The sequence below is a fragment of the Ciconia boyciana genome, chromosome 6 (genome assembly GCF_034638445.1).
Source record: "Ciconia boyciana chromosome 6, ASM3463844v1, whole genome shotgun sequence".
Classification (NCBI taxonomy): domain Eukaryota; kingdom Metazoa; phylum Chordata; class Aves; order Ciconiiformes; family Ciconiidae; genus Ciconia; species Ciconia boyciana.
In genome coordinates this window covers 21,904,023-21,924,208 of record NC_132939.1, presented here as the reverse complement: position 1 = coordinate 21,924,208, position 20,186 = coordinate 21,904,023, and the positions used below count along the sequence as shown (strand labels likewise).

Here is a 20,186-nt window from a genome sequence, read left to right as displayed (position 1 = left end):
CCCTTAAAGCTTGGAATAGCTTTTTTTTAATTATTCACTTTTAGTTTGTGAACATTTTCTGTGTGATATTTCTTCCTCTTCTCATTCTCACTGTTGGGATAATAGTAGATTTTATTTTCTCTAACAGGAGTAAGCTATTTGCTTCCATATTTCTGGAAAATAAAAAAAATTAAAAATTTTCATTTAAATGAATTGACAGATTATATAAAAATTAATGCTCTTTGGTTTTAGACATTTTATACTAAGTTAATAATATATGCTTAGATATTTTTGACATTTATGCTTAAAAGAATAAAGATATTCTCCATGTCATGTTGATTGATGAAAAATTCTTGCCAGGACAGCAGGTGAGACTGCAAGCTATTTTAAAATTTTGTTTAATAAGAGGGAGGGCTTTTTTATTAGTGGTAGTTGATATGTGAATGGATTGCATTTTATATCTTTGTTTTTAACAACTGCTGCTGGAGATTGCTGGAGGTTACAGAAAAAAATGGATTCTCAAAGTGTTCTGTAAATGATATGGCACTGTCTGTACGCTTCACCCCTTCCTGGGCCCTTCAGTTTCTAAGATGATTTCTCTTGATTTTGGAATGAATACCTACCTAAAAGCACCATCTTAAAAAGCATTTGTCCCCAGATAGAGTTACTATCAGGTCATAAATCAGAAGAGCACACAAGGGCTGTAGAGTCAATAGACACTCCATAAGGAAGCAAAGCATGAAGAAAAAAGGAAACCAGCCTGTATTGCTAAATCATGCCTTGAAATCAAATCTCAGAAATCAACTTACTAAAATTCCCAGTGGAGGGGATGTTCAGTAGGATTAACACTAGTAAACAAGAAACTAGGGTTAGGACTAGTGACATAAGTGTGGGTTAAAAATAGCAGTTAGGAATAGAAATGCAAAAGAAAATTAAAAATTAAAGGGAGGAGTAGAAAAAGATAAATACATCCTAAGAGGAACTGGTAGAATCCTTGAAAAACTGAATTTAGTGTAAACAGTCTCATCTTCAGATGTATCTTAATTTGAATACACACAGCAGGAGACAATGCCATAACATAAAATGGGAAATTATTAAGCCCAGTGAGCTCAAATGACAAGGAAAAAAACATTAGGAAGAAAAATCATAACATTTTGACTAGTCAAGAGGTTGGAAAATAATAAAGAGAAAAAAATCACAGGGAAAATTTAAAAGAAATAATACAGAGAATTAAAATGGAATTAGAGTGGGAAAGATAAGAAAATTCTACCACCAAAAGTAAAGGGTAGGAGTGTAGACCAGATATAAAAATAGCATAGTAAGGGAAATGAATGAAGAAGACATGAGCTACAGCTTTGAGCGACATCCTGATAAACATGATATGTATAATGCTGAGACTTTCACCCAGGGTGCCAACTAAGAAGCCTTGAGGGAAGGCTTCTGCATTTTCTGCATGAATTTTGAAGTCACTGTATAAATGAGACTGTCATAAATGAAATTAATATCAATTTGATAATAAAAAATACAAGGCACTAGAATGTGTAGGAGTTTACACTGAAGCAACAAAAAAAACCAACTACTAGATGTAAAAAGCTGAAATTAATTATCTTTTTCATTATAGAGAGGTAAAACTGGTTTGATTTAGTATTTTTTATATTACATATGGTATAAACTCAGTCTGTAAAAACACTCCCAGGCTCTGTGGTGACTAGGATTGTAATTATATTCTGAAAACAAAAAACAAATACAAAGCAGTAGTTGGTAATATATAATGTAATAGACAAGCCTAGCAGAAGCAATTTCTATAATTATTAACAAACTGAAAAACTCTGTCAAAGAGGGTTATATATTCAGTAAAGAAAGCTAAAACTAGCTTTCTGCTCTTACAAGTAATGCTTTTTGCAGTCAGTGATGAATTTATTTGAGAACAACATTGACACAGCCACAGATTTCTTCCTGAATCAGTCAGGTAGGAAATATGTATTAGTTTTCTTAATTAAGTGTAGCCCTTTTGTACTAAAGAAATGTTTGGTTTCATAACAAAGGTGAAAACTGTCTTGGGGAAAAGGGTGCCAGAAATCCAGTCCTGAGTAGGTCAAGGGGTTGACAGCTGTACAGAAAAGATTGAGAATAGAAACTTTAACAGAATAGAACCCGAACATGTGGGTACTATATTAGGGGGAAAATAGCTTTTCAAATAAGTTGATAATTTGCCTTTCTGTTTCATACAAAGATCTTGGAAATTAGACACCAATGAATGGAACTTCTTCAAATGGCTTTACCTGAACAAGAAAAGCTAAGCAGAATTGCCTTCAGTCTCTGCTGCTTCACCTAGCAAAAGAAACCCAGGACCCAGCAAATAAATAAATAAAAAGGAAAGGGATAGCTAAGAGATGAAGCATGGGTAGTTCTCTTTTATAGCAGCTATTGTGCTGTTCTTGGTAATGGATCTTTTTTTCTTTTTACAGTATTTTATAATTTGTTCAATTTCTGAATATGAAATTATGAGATATCAGAAACATAGGATATTCATGTTTCTGAGAAACAAGCAGGAATTAAAAAACAAGCAAGCCCATGGATACATAACTCCCTGAACTACTTACATTTTAACCTTGCAGATAAAACATAAAGACCTTTTTGAAACTGTCAATGTGTCAGTCTTATCTGAAAATAACAAGAAATACTCATCTTTTAAAAATAGGTAAGGATAGAGATTATTTTGATGGGTACAATTGCAAAGTTACTTAAAGCAAACGTTCTCATCAAATGTCTTTTTTTATATTTTATTTTTTACCTATGGGTATATCAGTACTCTAAAGGCTTGGTAAACTGTTGTCAAGATCTTCAGTGCAAAGACCAGGGGTCAGCACATTAAAATTATTTCAGAGAGGTCTCTGAAATTCAGAAGTTCAGACACTTCTAAGAGGTCTCTCTTGGCTCATAATCATGCAGTTCAGCTGAAGGATGTTGTAATGTGATATGTGAGATCTTATTTAGAGGTATGGATTGGTACAGAATAAAAATTATGTGGGGAACTGAATTTGTCATATATATTTTGGATGAGAGAAGTGAAACACAATACAATCCACCCCATGAGATCTCTACATAAAAATCAAAAGTTGCTATCTGATGCCTTCTCTAGTAGTTAGGTTTGGAGTTTGTCCCTGGTGTCATCAAATTTAGTCAACTGTTCCTAAGAATCTTAGGGATTAAATTGTTCCCTTTCAATCTACAGATTAAAAAAGTTGTAACACATTCTGACAGGAGACCCATTCCCTTTATTTAGACTACTTGGTCCATTTGAGAAGCTGACATATATGGACAGAAGAAGAAAAGGGTAAGTGTCAAAAGAGCTCCAATTTTAATACAGAGCAGGATGCAGAGCAACATGACAGCAAATGGAGGTATGAGAGACATACCTCAGAAAGAATGTCAGCTGGAGCAAAGCAGCGAGGTGTAAGAAATAGCTTCTAATTCTATATTTGTTTTGCATCAATTTGAGGCGAGGGAAGGAAAAAAGACAGATATTAATTATATGGTAAATCAAAATGTGACTGTAAGCTACCAGTATTCATTCATTTCATAAAGCTATGAAAAAGCTTAGTACTGTTCTAGGGAATATTACAAAACATATTTTTAGCAGAGAGAGGAAATTTTTTGTATTTTTTATAAAATGCTGCTAAATCTTCATTTGGAGTACTATATACAGTTCTGATCACCTGTGCTCAGGAAAGATAAACTTAATTTGGAACAGATGCAGTTCTCAGAAATGCTCCTGGGACGAATGAGAGAATGGAATATCTGTCTTTAGGTGGAGAGAACAAAGGAGTTTGATTTAGTCTAGATAAAAAAAGGCTGAGAGGAGATATGATTCCTTCTTATAAATAAATTCAGGGATAGAAGCTGTTAAAGGTAAAGGATACATACCACTTAAATTTGGAATGGAAAATAAGTTTTCCTAACCATTCAAAGAGTAACGTTCTGAAATGGTCTTGCAGATAGGATAGTGTGAGCCAGGAACCTGAACTATTTAAAAATGGAACTTCAAAAATTGCATAATTAAAACAGATTTCCTGGAGACAATAAATTATGTCTGTGGTGCAAGGCTTTGGGTGTCCTCATATTGGCATATTCAAGGGATTTTGAAAGGAGAGACAGTAGATTATGCCATATTTCCCTTGCATGAATCTCATACTTCAGGGCTTTTGCTAGTCACCTATGGCACCCAGAAAAATATTTCTTCTCCTTGTCATTCTTAGAACCCCTAAGTACTTAACACTAGCAGATGCTGAGGCAAAATGCAGGCAGTGTGTGTTCATCTTCCTAGAGATATTAAATTCCCCTGTTTAAATGCTGAGGCTTGAACTGATCATGAAAATTTTCATGATGACTTTGGGATCATGAAAGAATTTTCAACCACATGAGACAGGCAATTTTTTTAGGATCCTCTATGAGGATCTTCTGTTTTTTGATGTTTTGCCAATTCGAAGATTTACTTAATGCTTTCAGTTTCTGATTCTTTCTGTAGCATGGTATTGTTTTGAATTTCTTGATTCACGTGTGAAATATACAAGAAAGTGCTGGGAAGTGTTTGGGGAATGTGAAGTACATGTTCTATGGTCCCTTCTAAACTGGATACAGATGTTGCTTATCATTAACAAGGGACTGGGTTTGAATATCCAACCCTGTGTGCCTAAATTCCACACTAACAAAGTGCATGTTACCTGGAAGAGAAGAGCAGAAGAGCTCTGATGACTGTAATAAGATCAGCCTACAGTCTACTTGTTGCCAGACAAGTCCATAGTGATGAGGTAAATACGATATCAAACCAGGAATTCAAATCAGTGACTGAGGATCAGCAGGGTATATAACCAAGCACAGATATGCAGCTCCTGAGTGAAGGAGGGAGGTCCCCAACAAGGCTTCTTGCAGCTTTTTCTCACACAAGTCTGATCCAAGGCTTTAGCTGTGCCATATCAGAGCTGGCCCCAACACAGGCAGCCAAAGCCCTAGGAAGGGAGGAAAAGGTTACAGAGTCTGTTGGTGCATTGGGGTCCTGAGAGTATGGTCAGAACAACAGATTTATTGTGCTGCTCCAGGTTCTGTTGATTAGGCAGAGACCTATAAAGCAGGTACCACTTTTTCTCCCTCTCAAATAAACAGCTTGTCCCCATTTTATACTTTTATCATTCCCAGTTTTATTAGGGTTTGGGTTTTGGTTTTGTTTTTTTGCTTGGGGAGTCGTGGGGTGCATCCTTGCTTGGTAGTTTCAGCCTTTGTCAGCAACCCCAGTAAGTCAACACATGCCTTTTCACTATCTTTTCAGTCTTCACCCAAAGGGAATTCAGGATACTCCCTTTTCAGTATTTTATATCTAGAAATTTCTCCTGTTACTGTCCTATTAATTTAGCCCCAGGTTAGGTTTGGCCAGCTGACTTTTCCCCTTCCATTCTCTGCAGTATCAGGCAAATTCTCACACCCTGTTGGGTTAACCCTGGCCAGGTCTGGCCTTTTGTATGCATACCTTAACAATTAATGAGCACTACTGAAAGTGACGAAATTTGTACTGATATAAAATTATTATATTAATTGTATTGTATTTTACTGCACTGATAGTAGTAGCAGTCATTTCTTATTGGATGATGAAACTCCAGTGTCATCATTTAATCCCTGTGTTTAGGTGATTTTTCTTTACATTTTTCAGTTTCAGGAATAAAAAAAAAAGAAAAAAAGAATTTTAGGTGTTGTAGTGACAGTTCTATGTATGTTTTGTACTTCGGGCATGTCTATATTTCTGCTTCTGGGGTAAAGCAATAGTAAATCAGCCCATTCTGTTGTAATGTCTACTTGTAATCAATTAATAGAGTGCATGGGCAACTGTACACAAATGGTCTTCATTTCAACTGTTACAGTGTGGCAACCTGTTGTGGCATACTTTATGTTGCTTATTCATTATAGTTGTTTTTTTACAATCATAGTCAATAACTAATTAAGCTATATCAGACAGGCCTTTTGAGAGGTGCTTAATAGTTAACAAATTTACTAATTAATTGCACACCACAGAGCTCTGTTTACAGAAATGATGTGGTTTGTGGCTAAGGAGCTAAAGAGGGACTTCGAAGACCTGAGTTCACTTCTTAGCTCTGCTACATACTTCCTGACTGGTCTTGAGAAATTTGCTGAATTTCTATGGCCTTGATTCAGGAAAGTGTTTGACTGAATACTGAATAATAAAGTCAAGCATGTTGTCAAGGTCCTTGAATAAGGACTCTTGGAAGTGGGATGGCAGGCCCCTCTGTCCCCCTTGCTTTCCTTTAGTCTGCCAGTTATTTAGGGCTCAGTCCATAACCCATCCAAAGTCTCTCCATTTACTTCAGCAAGCTCTGAGTCAGGCCTTTAGAAAGAATAAGGAATATCAGACCCTGAGCAGGTACCTAACAGAACAGGGCCCTGATCCCGGCTGGGGCCTCTACTATAAAAGAAATTATAGAAATACTGCTAATATGTTTGGGAAAAGAAGAGGTGTATAGTGAATTTGCAAAACCCAGTAGCTATCCTATAAGCATACCCCACAATAATGCTTTAATAAATCTTCATTACAGTGTGGATATTTGCCATTCAGTATTACCCACTTCAGAGACCAAATGTGACTCATTATTAAATTACTTCAATCTGTGCTGATGTAGAAGCACCCCTGACACATCTCTTTGTGAGCCATTTCTTCAGAGTAATTGCATTAGTAATAGCCGATTACACAGCAATCTTATGTTCCTACAAAATTAAGGTAATTATTGTAGCTAGAAACATATCCCTCTGTATTCTATCCTAGCAAGGAAGCTGGTAAAAGGCAATATAATGCTTCAATTCTTTGTAACAAGGTATAATTATATTATTGATGTAGTATAGGAGAAGTTTTCATATCTGAAAGGAGCATGGATACAAAATCATAGTTTGAAGCTACAAATTCCTAGTCCGTAAAGGGGAAAAAAAGATCTTTTGCGTTTAGGTTCCTTAACAAATATGGAAGAAATGTATTTGAAATATGTGAATAAGTTTGTGTTCTGTACTTTGAAAGTAGTAGATGTCTGTCTTTGAAGTAGATTTATTGTGCAAAAGGTGCATTTTTCTTTGAACAGGATTGTCCAGAGAAGCTGGTGTGGATTTATTTTTATACTGAAGTAAATAGGTATTAATTTGTTCATGTGGCAAACCTCCTGAATACTAGGGTCAGTTTCTAATTAGTATGTATGCTATAGAATTTAATTTGTGTTTTAATTTTCACCTTTCTTTGTGCCTTTGAGGAAAACCTGACATTTCACGTTTTCTTTAATACAATATTAGAATTTTAATATAACAGCTGAGGAAAAACAGACAGGCCATTCCCTGTAAACTTAGCTAAGTAATTCAATCCTAAATAGTCTAGAGGGGATGCTGAAAAGCCAATCTCTTCACAGGTATTATGCAGTGTCAAAATTCATAGACAGAGGGTGCCACTAGGTCATTTGAGAGTGGCAGTCTGTGTTTGGGTGTGGGCTGATGAAAGTGTGTTGCATGATATAAGTACTCCTTGCAGGTTTTACTTTCTGTTGCATTAATATGCCATGTTTGAATTGCTGAGTGCAAGCTGGTGGCACTGGAGTAGAAAAGAAATGTTTGCTTGTGGAATATTTCTTGCAATATATTATCATATACATATCATACAAAACTGATAAGAATAACATGGTGCTCCAAATTGCTTCGATTACAAAGCTAAGGCCCAGCAACTGAGTATGGATTGTTCAATTAATGTAGCAGAATATGAGAAAGTCAAGTGTCAGGTTAAGCTAAATTCCTTTGATGCAAGGATCTTAGCAAAAGTTGTATATAGTTGCCATATATTAATAATATTTATGGTGAATGAAGTGGCTCCTTTAAAATGTCTAGAAATGAGAAATCTTATGGGATCAGAGTAACAACTTTAAAAACGTCTTTTTTGCAAGAAGAGAAATTATGGAAGGAAATACTGTATTTTTCTGTTACATATCAACAGGACTGCGGACAATGGACAGCGACTTCAGTAGGAAGCTGTCCAAATTTACAGGTTTTTCACATTTTCATGTAATTAATCCAGCCTCATTTCATTGCATATCTTTTCTCTTGTGTCTTGTTAAGAAGCCTGTTAAGATGTACATACTGTCAAAATCAATAACAGGCAGTCCTCAAGAGAGATTCTGACTGCAGTGTGTATAATAATAATAATTGTTAGAGATTGCTGCAGGTCTGCCATGATTTGGAAGCTGTCAATGCTAGTGCAGATATAATTATGGAAAAAGTATAAGTGATACATTGTCAGAGTCTAGTAATCATATCTGAATTGTTAATAGAGCTTGGTTAGGCACTACTATTTGAAAATTTAGAAGACTAGCAACAAAAACATTAGTATATATCTATTGTTGTTTGTTTGTTTGTTTTTAATCAAGTGGAATGCAGTACTGCTCCTCTGTCACTGGGAGTAAGTTTGTGTTATTGATAATTTCTATTGTTCGTTCCAGTCACAGTAGTGTTTAAGTAATAGCGCACATCAAAATTGGGACCATTGTGATAATGCAGCAAGAGAAAATCTCCCTGTAAAGAGCACAGTCTAGCTCACTGGTGTAAATGGAAAGTATGTGGGAAGTAAGTGACATCAAATGTTATGAGATCTATTTTTTCAGACTGGGAAGTTTTGAAGTTTCAAGCAACTCTTCAGTTTAGAGCCATAAGTATCAGACTGTATTGCTTCACAGAGTGACCCTGAGAAACCCAGTTTTGCAGTTTTCTGATTATGCACTTACTAAGTACTGAGAAAATTGGAGATAGGCAGGTGAATTCTTCACTGGAAGTGAGTATGTGTGTATGTGCACATCACTTTTTTTTTTTTGCTTCCATAGAAATGAGTAGGCATTAATCTTTTTTTTTGGTCACTTCTATGACATTTTTGCTTCATTTAAGACAGGATTTTTTTGGAGCTTCACACTGTTTTACTCAGAATCTCTCTTGTAGACTTGCTTTCTTGGGTTTTACAACACACAAATCACTTTTCTTTGCTCCAAGTGGATATGAGCACATGTAACAGCTGTGTTCTTTATTGGAACAAGAGATATGGAGCGTTGAAAAAATTTCTTCCTTGGGAGCTCTCCTTGCAATTGAAGCTGCTAGTGGGATTTTCATTGCCAAATGGGCCATCTTGAAATATGTTCTTTTCTGCATTATAGTACTGGGACAGGCAACAAGGAAAGATTTTCCTTTCTGATGCAGGGGCAGGATTGACCTAGTGAAATCACTAGAAATCTTTCCCTTGACTTCAGTCAGTTATGAAAGGCAGTGGTCTTATACATTGACTTGCCTATACCCTGCTTTGTGCCTTTACATCTCACCCACACATAGCTCTGTGCCTTTTGGAGATAAAATCTTGTATTTGTGCAGTGTCATTCGCTGTTTCCTTTAGCTCTGCTAAAGGAAATAGTGAAAAATCAAGTGCAGTAATTTTTCCTGCTTTGATAGGGCACAGAAGATAGAACAGGTGTATGGTAAAAGTGGCAACAAACTTCACTGAATGCAGAACTAAGAGTGACCCAAGGTGCTATTTGGAAGGCGGTATCAGGAAGTAACAGCAGGCTATGTGATCTAGATGATTCTTTCAACTATAAACTATGCAGAGATGGTGAAAATTATCACAATTTATTGGATTTCACTTTTATTCATGTATGTTACCATTGTGCCTAGGACCCTTGTAATGCAGTAGGACTAGGACTCTCTTCAATGGACTCTCTCTCTCTTCAATTCCATCAAAATCCCATCATGGTAAATCAAAACCTAAACCAAACAGATTAAAGAACATTGTAAACTAGCGTCAACACTGCAGTAGAGAAATGGTAAGATGTCACAGAGAGAGCAGAGTTCAGGTCAGTGTTTGAAACTTATGTCATTTTCGTACCCAAACACAGACCACAACTGTTTACCAGGTCATAGCATTATAAATAATTTTATCTGTTTTATGGAAGTGAATGTAGCAGCTGTCCTGTGTCAGTATGATGGGTGAGCAGCTGAGGCAGCTTTTCAGTGGGTAATTAACAAAATTTAACACTTGCACAGGAAAGATCAGAAGCAGCTTGCTCGTGAGATGCTGTTATTTTTTTCTAGACCTTATGCAAGAATCCAGCATATTTTTAAGGAAGGTTCATGAAATTGGCAACAACAACATCTATTAAATATCTGTTCAGATTTCTGAGCTCTGTTGTAGCAAAGTTGGAGAAGAAGGCAAACACCGTAAGTTTAATTGAATTAAAATATACGAAATAATAACAGATGAGATATATATCTGCTTATTAATGTTTCTGGCAATTACCTGAATGAGGGATAGACACACTATATTGTTTAATGTCTTTTTAAAAATAATGTGATCACTTGCACATGTTGTGTTGTAGAAGATATTTGTCATCTTCTGTGTTGTGAGAATCACAAAGACTGTGTCTACATGGAGACACCTCATTCTCTTTAGCAACCTAGCATGTGAGAGTGATAGGCCCAGGCACAGAGAGAAGCTGAATGTAATTCGTGGAATTGAATGAATCACATATGCATCACATAGCATCACATATGACAGGTTTGAGAAAGAAGCTCTCTGAGGATGGCAAAGAAATGTTTATCTGATGTTTTGAATACTGCTGCTTCCCACAGACAATTATGAAAATTATAAGGGGAATTATAAGCTTTTCATTTAATTACATTGTCTCTTGCACATAATGTAAGAAAAAAAAAAAAGATGAGCCATATGAGTAAGCCTTTAGCTTTCACAACTTTCAGATGTAACTTTAATGAGATAAAATGAAGATTCATCTTGGAACAAGCTGATTTAACACTTCCTGGTCTTTAAAGAGACTTACACTGTGACATTTACAGTAGTTACATTCAGTTAACATTTTTTTAATATTGTTTTGCAGCGTGAGGAGATGTTTGCAGGAAACAGCAGGAAAGCTTTGTTTTATGTAAAGCAGCTGATGTCTGTATTTTGGGCTGTAAATCTTCTTTTGATGTTCAGAAAGTTCATTGGTGTTGAACTCAGCCTAAAGTTAAAGAAAAAAACAAAAAATATGTATTCTCTGGACATTCTGCAGAAAGCAGTGCTTGGTATCTATGATTAATTTTCATAACCTATTCTAGTTATGTATAACTGAGGACCGAGGACAAGATCTTTTCTCTGACATAATCAGGTGTTGGGTTTGGGTCTTACATCTGTACAGCAGCTGCTGCAGATGTATATCTGTCTATGTTACAAGCCTGGAATATTGTTCTTGCTGATCCAGCCTTGAAAGCATGTACTTAGCTAGTCCCATACTACAAGTTGAAAGCTTAACCTTGAATGTTCTGCATAGGCCCAACTGAACTGTGGCACTTTCTTTCCACAACAGCAACCCAAGTGTAAGAGAGAGGTTGCCCATGCAAGAGAATTGCTTTTCCATTACTTTGGTCTGTTTTCTTTTAACCTTCCAGCAGCATCCCTATGGGCTAAGTCAATGAAACCAAAACTAAGTGCTCATTTTCTAGGGGTGGCTTAAGTGGCGTTGCGAACATCCTTTACTTTCCCATTTAAAGCTTAGTTTCTGCCAATAACCTTCTGGTAATTATTACTTCTACAGCACTATTCTAGGAAGATTCCAGAGCATATATTTAAAGTCCATTTCTACTATGTATGTGCTTAATCACCTTTCTTGACAAGAATGTTTTCCCTAAACTGTTGACCCGATCTGCAAACTGATCTTGTAATGCTACCAATTTCTGATGTTTCTCAGAAGCAACTGAAGAACTAGGGATTATGCTGAAGACTCCCAGGTCTCTTTCTTAGGACTACTCCAAATTCATTTTTGCCCTCATTAAAATAGTGGGAATGTAATCTGTGTGGCCCTGTTATAAAAATTAAATGTAAATTGTGATCTGAACTAAGTTGTCCTGAGACAATGCTGCTAAAGATATCCATTGTATAGCCTTACCCTTGCTGGACAAGAAGTTAATCATATCTAAACAATGTGCCTTTGTCTGATAAGCAGGATGTGGCTGTCAAAAGCAGAAGTTTAACTGATGTATTACTAGCCCAGTTAGTAAACCATGAAGAACTGCTTAGATCTGCCAAAAAATAGGAAACTAGGGGAAAGGTAATTCTGGCAGGGGGAGATCGTGACCATTGACTCACAGGCCACCTACCCCAGTTATACCATTGACTCAAATGCTGAAGTTGAAGAAGAATAACTAAGCATGCATACTAATTTACATGCTGGGCAAAGAGATTTTAACCAATCATTTAATAGAATAACACTGCGTATGTATTAGGAAGTTGAATATATTAATGGTTTGTGTATAAATGTTAATTTCAAAGCTTGGTGTGCTGTCTTTAGACAGACACCCGTATCTGCACAAATATGCAATAAAATAACTCTGCTCTGTGTGTGTATTGGCATTTTGCACACTGGGTAAAAGAACCCTGATTTTTGGGGGGACAACAGCCCCACTCCAGAAAAAGCGGAATCTTCAGATTGTGCTGTTGCATTGTGAGACAGTGGCGCTGTATCTCCAAACAGCCACTTCCCAACAGTATAACTCTGCTTTGCAGTCACAGAGAGATTGTAGTGTCATAAGCACTGAAGAAATTCTACTTGCCATAACACTGAAATTGCTCTTTCTTTCTGCCACCTCGCATTATCTCATGCTGTCTGTATGCGGTACTTGCACTACTTTACCCCATCCTTCCCTTGTCAGGGCTGTTCCTGTTCCGTGCTGTGATCCTGTTGCAGTCACAGTTCTTTTGGGTGTGGGAAATGCACTAAACTGCTGCTGGCCTTTTGCCAACTCCAGATATACAGAAAGGTCACCAAAATTCTGATGCGTTTTTCCAAGAAATAATTGAATTCTTAGAATACCACTGGTTTTGGAGGGAGGGCAGTGATGTGTGCTTGGTTAATTCTGCTCTTAGAGAATTCAAATTGTCACAGGCAGCAGAGACAGATTAATTTTGACCGCTTTGAAAAATCCTGGCCTCCATCTGTTTTCCCTTAAATTTCAGTTGGTGTACCAAACTAAGGAATGGATCCTCTGCAGTGTAAATAATCCCATGGAGCTAGAACTACTTACACCAGCAAAAAAGGATTTTGCTTTTAATATGATAAAAAGGAACAGATATTTATCTGTAGCTAGTATACTGGTAAATTATATATTTTTTTTCTTTTAAAATTACTTTTTAAAAACGCACTGAAGTCCTCTGGATTAGGCTTGTAATACTGTCCATCGTTGTCAGAGGCATATCTCCTGCCATCTAGTAAAAAGAGAGAGAGAAACAAACAACTCAGGAAAACCATTCCATCAACACAGCATCCAGTTCAAGGCAACAGGTATTAGTGTACTGTGTGTATAAGAGGGAGACTGGATCTGGGCAGAGGAATAATTGTGCAGCTGCTTGCTACAGAATGTCAAAGCTGACTTTAAAAGGCAAGGCTCTGGCCCTGGCTCAGCTAACCTGAAGGTTATTGCAGTAACCCTGAGTTGAAATTTGCATTGGCCAGGCAATTAGTTAGATTAAATAGTTCAAATTCCTTGTGTAGTGTTTTCAACAAAGAAATGACATGGCCCCTGAGTTGTTCTTATCGTTATGGGACAAAAGATACTGTAGTCCTGTACAGCTCTTTGTACTCGTAGATTGAGATTCAGCCTGCCTGACTTTAGACATGTCTACAGTCAGACATTTACATTAAGCTAGTTGCACAGACTCTTTCCACCATCAATGAAGAAGAAGAGCAAGAGAGAGTGGTCTCCAAAGACAATTAACTGATTTATTGACCTTTTTTTTTCTTTTTCTCTCTTCATTGATGGTTTGATCTCATCTTAGGATGCGCTACATCATTCTCTGGAGGTGCTTCTTTTCCTCTGCCTGGAGAGGAAAATTGGACAATTGGCTTAGACTAGATAACTGACTTATATTTAGCTAAACTTAGGCACGATGAATTCCAGCCGTGCATCAACTTTGCCATCTCAGAAATACAGTAAAATAACACCCTTACTAGGCTTTGTAATGGAATTACTTAAGCCATGTATGTGGACCTTTTGGAGGGTGAAAAGTGCATAGCACAGGTCAAAGGAGGATATTTAATATAAAACCTCACATGTCTCAGTTTCTCTGCATAATATACTCAGCCAAGTCATTATATCCTGCACTTTTCAAACATCTTCACGTTCTACACAGTGGCTATAAGAGTATAGAAACAGATAAGGAAGAACATGAGAATTATGAAAAATCAGTTCTGGGAGCTTGAAGTCAGCTCCATGGTTTAGTGTGATTAGAACTAGAAGATGTCTAGCTTATATTTTGGAGTTTCTTGCCCTTGGGTGCCACCCTCAGTTGTGTATGTACAGTAGAGGTACATTGAATAACCCAGAATATATATCCCCCAAATCATAAAATGAGTAACAATTACAACATCCACCACAATTACTTATTGCCAGCTCCTTTTAATCTTCAGCATATCATAGTTCAGGTCACTACTTTGTCTGGTGTGTTTTGGAGAAGAGTCTTGGTTTGCAGACAGTATTTACAATGGAGATGAGGTCAAGGTAACTATTTGTATGAGGTTATCTTATGACTAACGTAGGTTGGGAAAGGAATCACATGATTATGGTACCTAGATATGAGTGGTTAGATGCTTTAGCTGTGATTTTATCCCTCTGAGTTGATTTAATTTTGTGAATACGTGAGGTAGGTAGTTGTAGGGGAATAGGAGGCACCATGAGCTTTACAGCTAGAGGTGTGAAAACATGCGATTCTTTGGCTAGAAAGCATATATGAGAAGAAAGTCTGCAGTTTATATAATCTCATGCAAGGTAAGATTTATATAAGCTTTATATAAATCTTAAGCTGCAGGTTCTTTGGAGGAAGGTAGAGAGCATATGGCTATTGTCATATGGCTATTTTATGACAATAGAGAAGTAATTAACCATCATCAGGCTTGTAAAGAGAAGCAAAAATTGTGGCTGAATGGGTTGTACAATCACTGTTTGCACAATAATATGTAAATATAGCCTATTTACTGGTGCTATTTGATTGTAGAAAAAAGGTATAGTTCTTCAGAAATATCCCATGATCTTCGATGGCAGGAAAAGATGCAGGTAAGATTGTTGACTTGCGTCTGAAATCTTTAATTCTTTGCAATTTTTGAAGCGCTAGCACACATTTAGCTTACAGAATATTTTTGTTTGGTTTGTTTTTGTTTTTTTTTTTGTATTGCAACAGCGTTCTCCTTGGTTTTTCTGGTTTTTTTAACTGCTGATCCCTATTTACAAACTTCAAGTCTATATGGAAACTTTTCAGAGGAACATGAAAAAAAAGTTACTGAAGTAATAGCAAACTAAATAAATGTCACTGTGGTATGCTTGGTAAATTTAGAACCCTAACAGAAATAGGTTTTGTAGTAGTGCTAATACTGCTGGAGAAGTCCATATGGTTGTACTTCTTCAAGCATGGTCCTTTTTATCCAAGACGTCAGTATGACAAGGTTCTACATTAGGGCCTTCACTGTTTTGTTTCCATGGGCCCGGTGCTGGGGTTCAGATGCAAATCTAATGCAAACTAGATGGACTAGGAAAGCAAAAGTAGTTTTTAATCCATCTCCTTATTCCTTTGATTATGGACTACCTGCTGTTGGCCTGCACTGGTTTTCTGCCAGCGCAGATTCAAAAGCATGGAGAAGATATAACTTGCTGCAATTCCATAAAGCTATTCTGACTCCTGGAAAAACTGTGGAACTTTTGCTACTCATCTTGCCTTTCACTGTTCCAGTGAGAGAGAGGTAACTGGAATACGACATTAATGACATCTCAATGCTAGCCAAAGATTATACAACTCTGAAGAATAAACCTGTGAGTGGTTAAATTCACCTTGGGCCTATTGTGTATGCACCTCCAAAATATTTTTATTTCAAGTTAAACCACTCCAAGGTCATTCTAGTAATGTCTCAACCTAGAATAAAACTTCTTAGGCAAGGCTGACTTGAGAAATTAGATACCAGAGGGCATATAGTATTATAGCAATGAGTCCTGGGACATCAATTGCTCTTAAATTGTTCCTGAGATATTGTACATAAATCCTTAAAGTAAAGAGTAGTTCAGATGTAGTCCACGATCTCTAGAGCAAATGCCACCTGAACAGTATCTGCAGATACTGAGTAGGTGTACTATTCTCTGTTCTTTAAGTACATTATTAATTGAAATGAGTTGTTTTCAAAGATATTTGTAGAGGGGCTGCCTACTCAGTGACATTCTGTTGTCAAACAGAAGCAAACTTCACATTCCACTCAATCATTACTCACAAGCGCTTGTCTTTTCCTAGTTATTTAATATAATAAAATGATTGCATACCATGTAGATTCCTCTAAGTATCAGCAAAAAATAACCAACATATTTACTAGCTAGCCTTAAAAATCATCAGAACTGGAGTTTAAAACCCTGCAATAAAATGCACAGTTCAGTTTGCAGGTAGAAGGGCAGGTCAGTATATTTGTTTATTTTTGAAAGCTTGAATACAAGCAGAAATATAAGATAAAAGGTGCGTTTTAGCCATGTGCCATCAAACTACCACATGAATTAAGAATCTTGTAATTCTGCAAACACTGCTGGACAGTTTCTCCAGGAGAGGCACATGTAAAATAAATACGTATCTGAATAAAGTAATATGGCATAAACATAAAAAAATTTCTGCTAAAAACAATTTATACATAATACAAATATGCTTACAAGAACTTTCTTATGGCCATTTCCTAACAGAATATATTGATTTGCATAATTTCATTTAGCACAGCTGTCATAAACGATTTGATTAACATGCTTTGATTTTCTGTGATATTTTAAATATCTATTAATGTTTTTAATGTCTTAGTCCAAGTAAGCATATATCTTCATTGTTCACAGGACAAGTTTTTGAATATAACTTACGGCGTCCTTTGAGGTATAGCATTGATTGTGGGCCTCAGCTTCTCAGTATGGCTTTACTCTGCAAGTTACAGAAAGAAAGTAGGTACTATTTCACCAGAAATGAACCCTCTCATATGATAAAGACATTTTTAACACAATGTTTACCTTTGGAGCGCACCCAACTATAAGAAAAACCATGAAGACAGCACAGGCACAAAGCACAGCAGGTTTAGTTTTCTGAAAGAAAATAACAATAATTCCATTTTTTTCCTGATGCAATTAGCAAAAAGGAGCAGTGAGTATGATTAACAGTTGCATGCATACACTGTAATCTTACCATTCTATCACGTCTGCTGTCACTCCCTTCTATCATGCAAATACTGTCAAAGATTTGCTATACAACTCTCTCACCTGTAAAGAGCTAAAGATCATAAAATGCACAAATCTCAATTCAGTTGGTCATGGTCCTTTCCAGCCGTCTGTCTTACAGGCAACACTGTTTGCATGCAGATTAGTTTGTGAGAATTAAGTATGAAGTATTTACCTTCTTTTGTGATTAAAGCTAGAAAATTATGTGTCAGGCTCTTTTATATCAGCGTAGTTAATGATAGTTGGCCCCAGGAGATCTGGAAACAACCTTTACCTGAAAGAAAAAACCACAACACAGCAGTTGACTAAATGTCAAGTATTCTCAGTAGGTGGTGCATATATGTAATCTTCATCTTCAGTCCTGTCTTCTACTAAAACAAACAACTGACTATAAGAAGATTTAAAAATAGTCTCCTTTCTTAACCAACTCCATTTATTATGTGTGCATTTTTCTGTCACATACTTATTTTCAAAGTTATGCGGTGTCATAGCACTCATGTATCTGTAAAGATTTTATTTTACTTTCAAGTATTTTTCAATACATTCATTGCAGCCATTGTTTATATTTATATTGCTCCCTGGCTTGTTATATAAGAAAACATTCTTATTTCACTTTTTTGATATTCCTGTTTCAGGCCTTTGATAATTTGACTGCAAAAGCAATGACTGTATACATTTAAGTGACTCATAATGGTAGAATTATTTAGGAAAGTAGCTTGTTCCTGTTAAAAGTGACCCCATTGATCACATAGGATCAATAATGGTAACTGTACTGTTATTGTTATGATCTCTAGATTTAATAATGATGAGATGAAAAAAGCAAAAAGTTATTTAACATCTTACTCTTACAGAACTCTGCAAACTTAAAATGTGTTTCAACCACAAAATAGAATTTGCTTTTTTATACATCCATATATAAAAAAGAAACTAAGGGTTATAGCAAAATATTTTGTCCGGAGTAAAATAAAACTAAGGGACAAGGAAGTTATAGTACCTCCAAGATTCCTGCTTTGCTGCTCGGTATATTTAGAAGCACAGCCTGAAACAATTAGGTTTGTTATGACTTCATGAACATGTTTTTCTCTCCAGTTCTCAAATACCATTGCCTATGCCTCATTTGCAGGAAGGCCACTTCTTACTTTTCTGACCTTACAAAGGGCTTCCCAATGGATGTAAGTTTCAATTCCCTCTTTTTAACTTTTTGTGGTGCCAGAATGGTTTGAAGGCCCGTTTTTATTATAAGATAAAGAAGATAGAATCTGATTTTGTGTTTCTTTTCTCAGTTGAAAGATCCTGTTGTAGTTAAATGGAATTTAGGAAAGGCCTGAAGGATTAAAGGGAAGACAGGACAACTTTTGCTCTAAATTTTAACTTGCATGGTATTGAAGTAACCAGTTTTATACCTTGTGGAAACCAACACTGAAATAGAGCCGTAGGATCTCAGAAGCTGTGTTACCAAGCAGTGGCTCATCAACCAGTGAACTTAGAGATTCACTGTGTTTGTGACTAGATACAGAGAGAAATTACATGAAGTCTCAATGTGCGTGGTATTTAGACATTTTGCAGCTCAGAGCTGCCTTTTGCCTGTATTGGATCCCATTATTCAGGACAATGAGGGAGAGAGAGATGAGGTGAGAATGTTCAGCAGGTAGACTTCCACTGCAGGTGCATGCAGAGGTGTGACAACCCAAAAGCTTCAGTAGCACCTGTGCCCCTACTCTGCAGATGAGTGTCATGGATGGAGTGAGCGTGCACTTCACTCGTTAGAGAGAAGTAAAAATATAGTTTATTGATACAGAATAGGGAGTTAACAAAGTTCAATGCGACAGTGTTTTAACAAGATTCGATGGCGAGGTACACTTGATTATTTACTGCATAGAGGACAGGGTCAGACAAAACTGTCAGGGAGACCCTCCCATTGAGTCATGAGGTTTGGAAAAAGATCCCCTTGCTTTCTAAACTCCTTCTCAAAGAGGAGTCTAGGTGCAGCTAGATCCAGTCCTAGTCCCAGACTTGGTCAACAGTTTATATCTAAAGGATTATATATGTGCGCAATCAATCCTTTATATCATTTAGCTAAGATTTCAAAGTTTAGCATGCTATTAGTCACTTACTGAGGATCTGTTGCGGCAAGGAATCTCTCAACCTCGAGGAGTAACCTTGAGAGGCGTCCCTGCTCAAGGGGAGATCCTGGCATGCAGCCCACTGCCATGCAGGAGAGCTCAAAGGGCTCTTGGGCTGCTCACTATTTATGGGGGATAAGATGATTGACTCATAGTCATATTTGCATGCCGACCACAGGTTTTAGTTTCTTCGGTGGGTGCATTGCACAATAGCCCTAGGCTATTGTGTTGTTATCTGTCTCCTGAATCCACTTTGAGCCGATGGTGACCAGATGCATCCATTACAATCACCACTGGTGATTACCACCTAAGCAGGGTTGCAGGAGATAAAGGTCGGGGGTGGGGGAAGCACACCGGCATAATGAGTCACTGGCTTTTGTGTCCACATAACCTGGCTAGAACTCAGAAAACTACCTCAGACTTTGTGTTTAGCAACCAACAGCATTCTTGAACCCCTGCATAGAGACTCTCTTGTAATGTGGAATTAAGCTAGCTGTCTGTTCCTCTTCTTTTCCTGGCTTCCTCCTCTGTTCTCCAGGTCCAGAAAACACAGGCAGATGCATCCCTATGCAGCAGAAACCCGGTTTAAATATAATTTCTTGTGGTGAGACAGGGGAGTATTATTTTCAAATCTGTATCTGTTCAAAGACTAAGTGTATCACTACATATGTTCTTTTGTTCTCAAACTGGTAATATTTTAACAAATTGTAGCTGATGTTATTTTTTTGTACAAGTGATTACAGTGCT

General features: G+C 36.8%; 1 protein-coding gene across 1 annotated transcript; it reads right to left on the bottom strand.

The window, feature by feature from the left end:
• Nucleotides 1-10,872: 10,872 nt before the first annotated feature.
• Nucleotides 10,873-19,510, bottom strand: LOC140653439 (spexin prohormone 2-like). The gene is given in 7 exon segments (XM_072865517.1): nucleotides 10,873-11,063; nucleotides 13,226-13,303; nucleotides 16,969-17,026; nucleotides 17,113-17,184; nucleotides 17,285-17,368; nucleotides 17,492-17,590; nucleotides 19,431-19,510. Coding segments are annotated over 5 exon segments (249 nt in total). The 5' UTR covers nucleotides 17,321-17,368; nucleotides 17,492-17,590; nucleotides 19,431-19,510; the 3' UTR covers nucleotides 10,873-11,058.
• Between the last annotated feature and the right edge of the window lie 676 nt (nucleotides 19,511-20,186).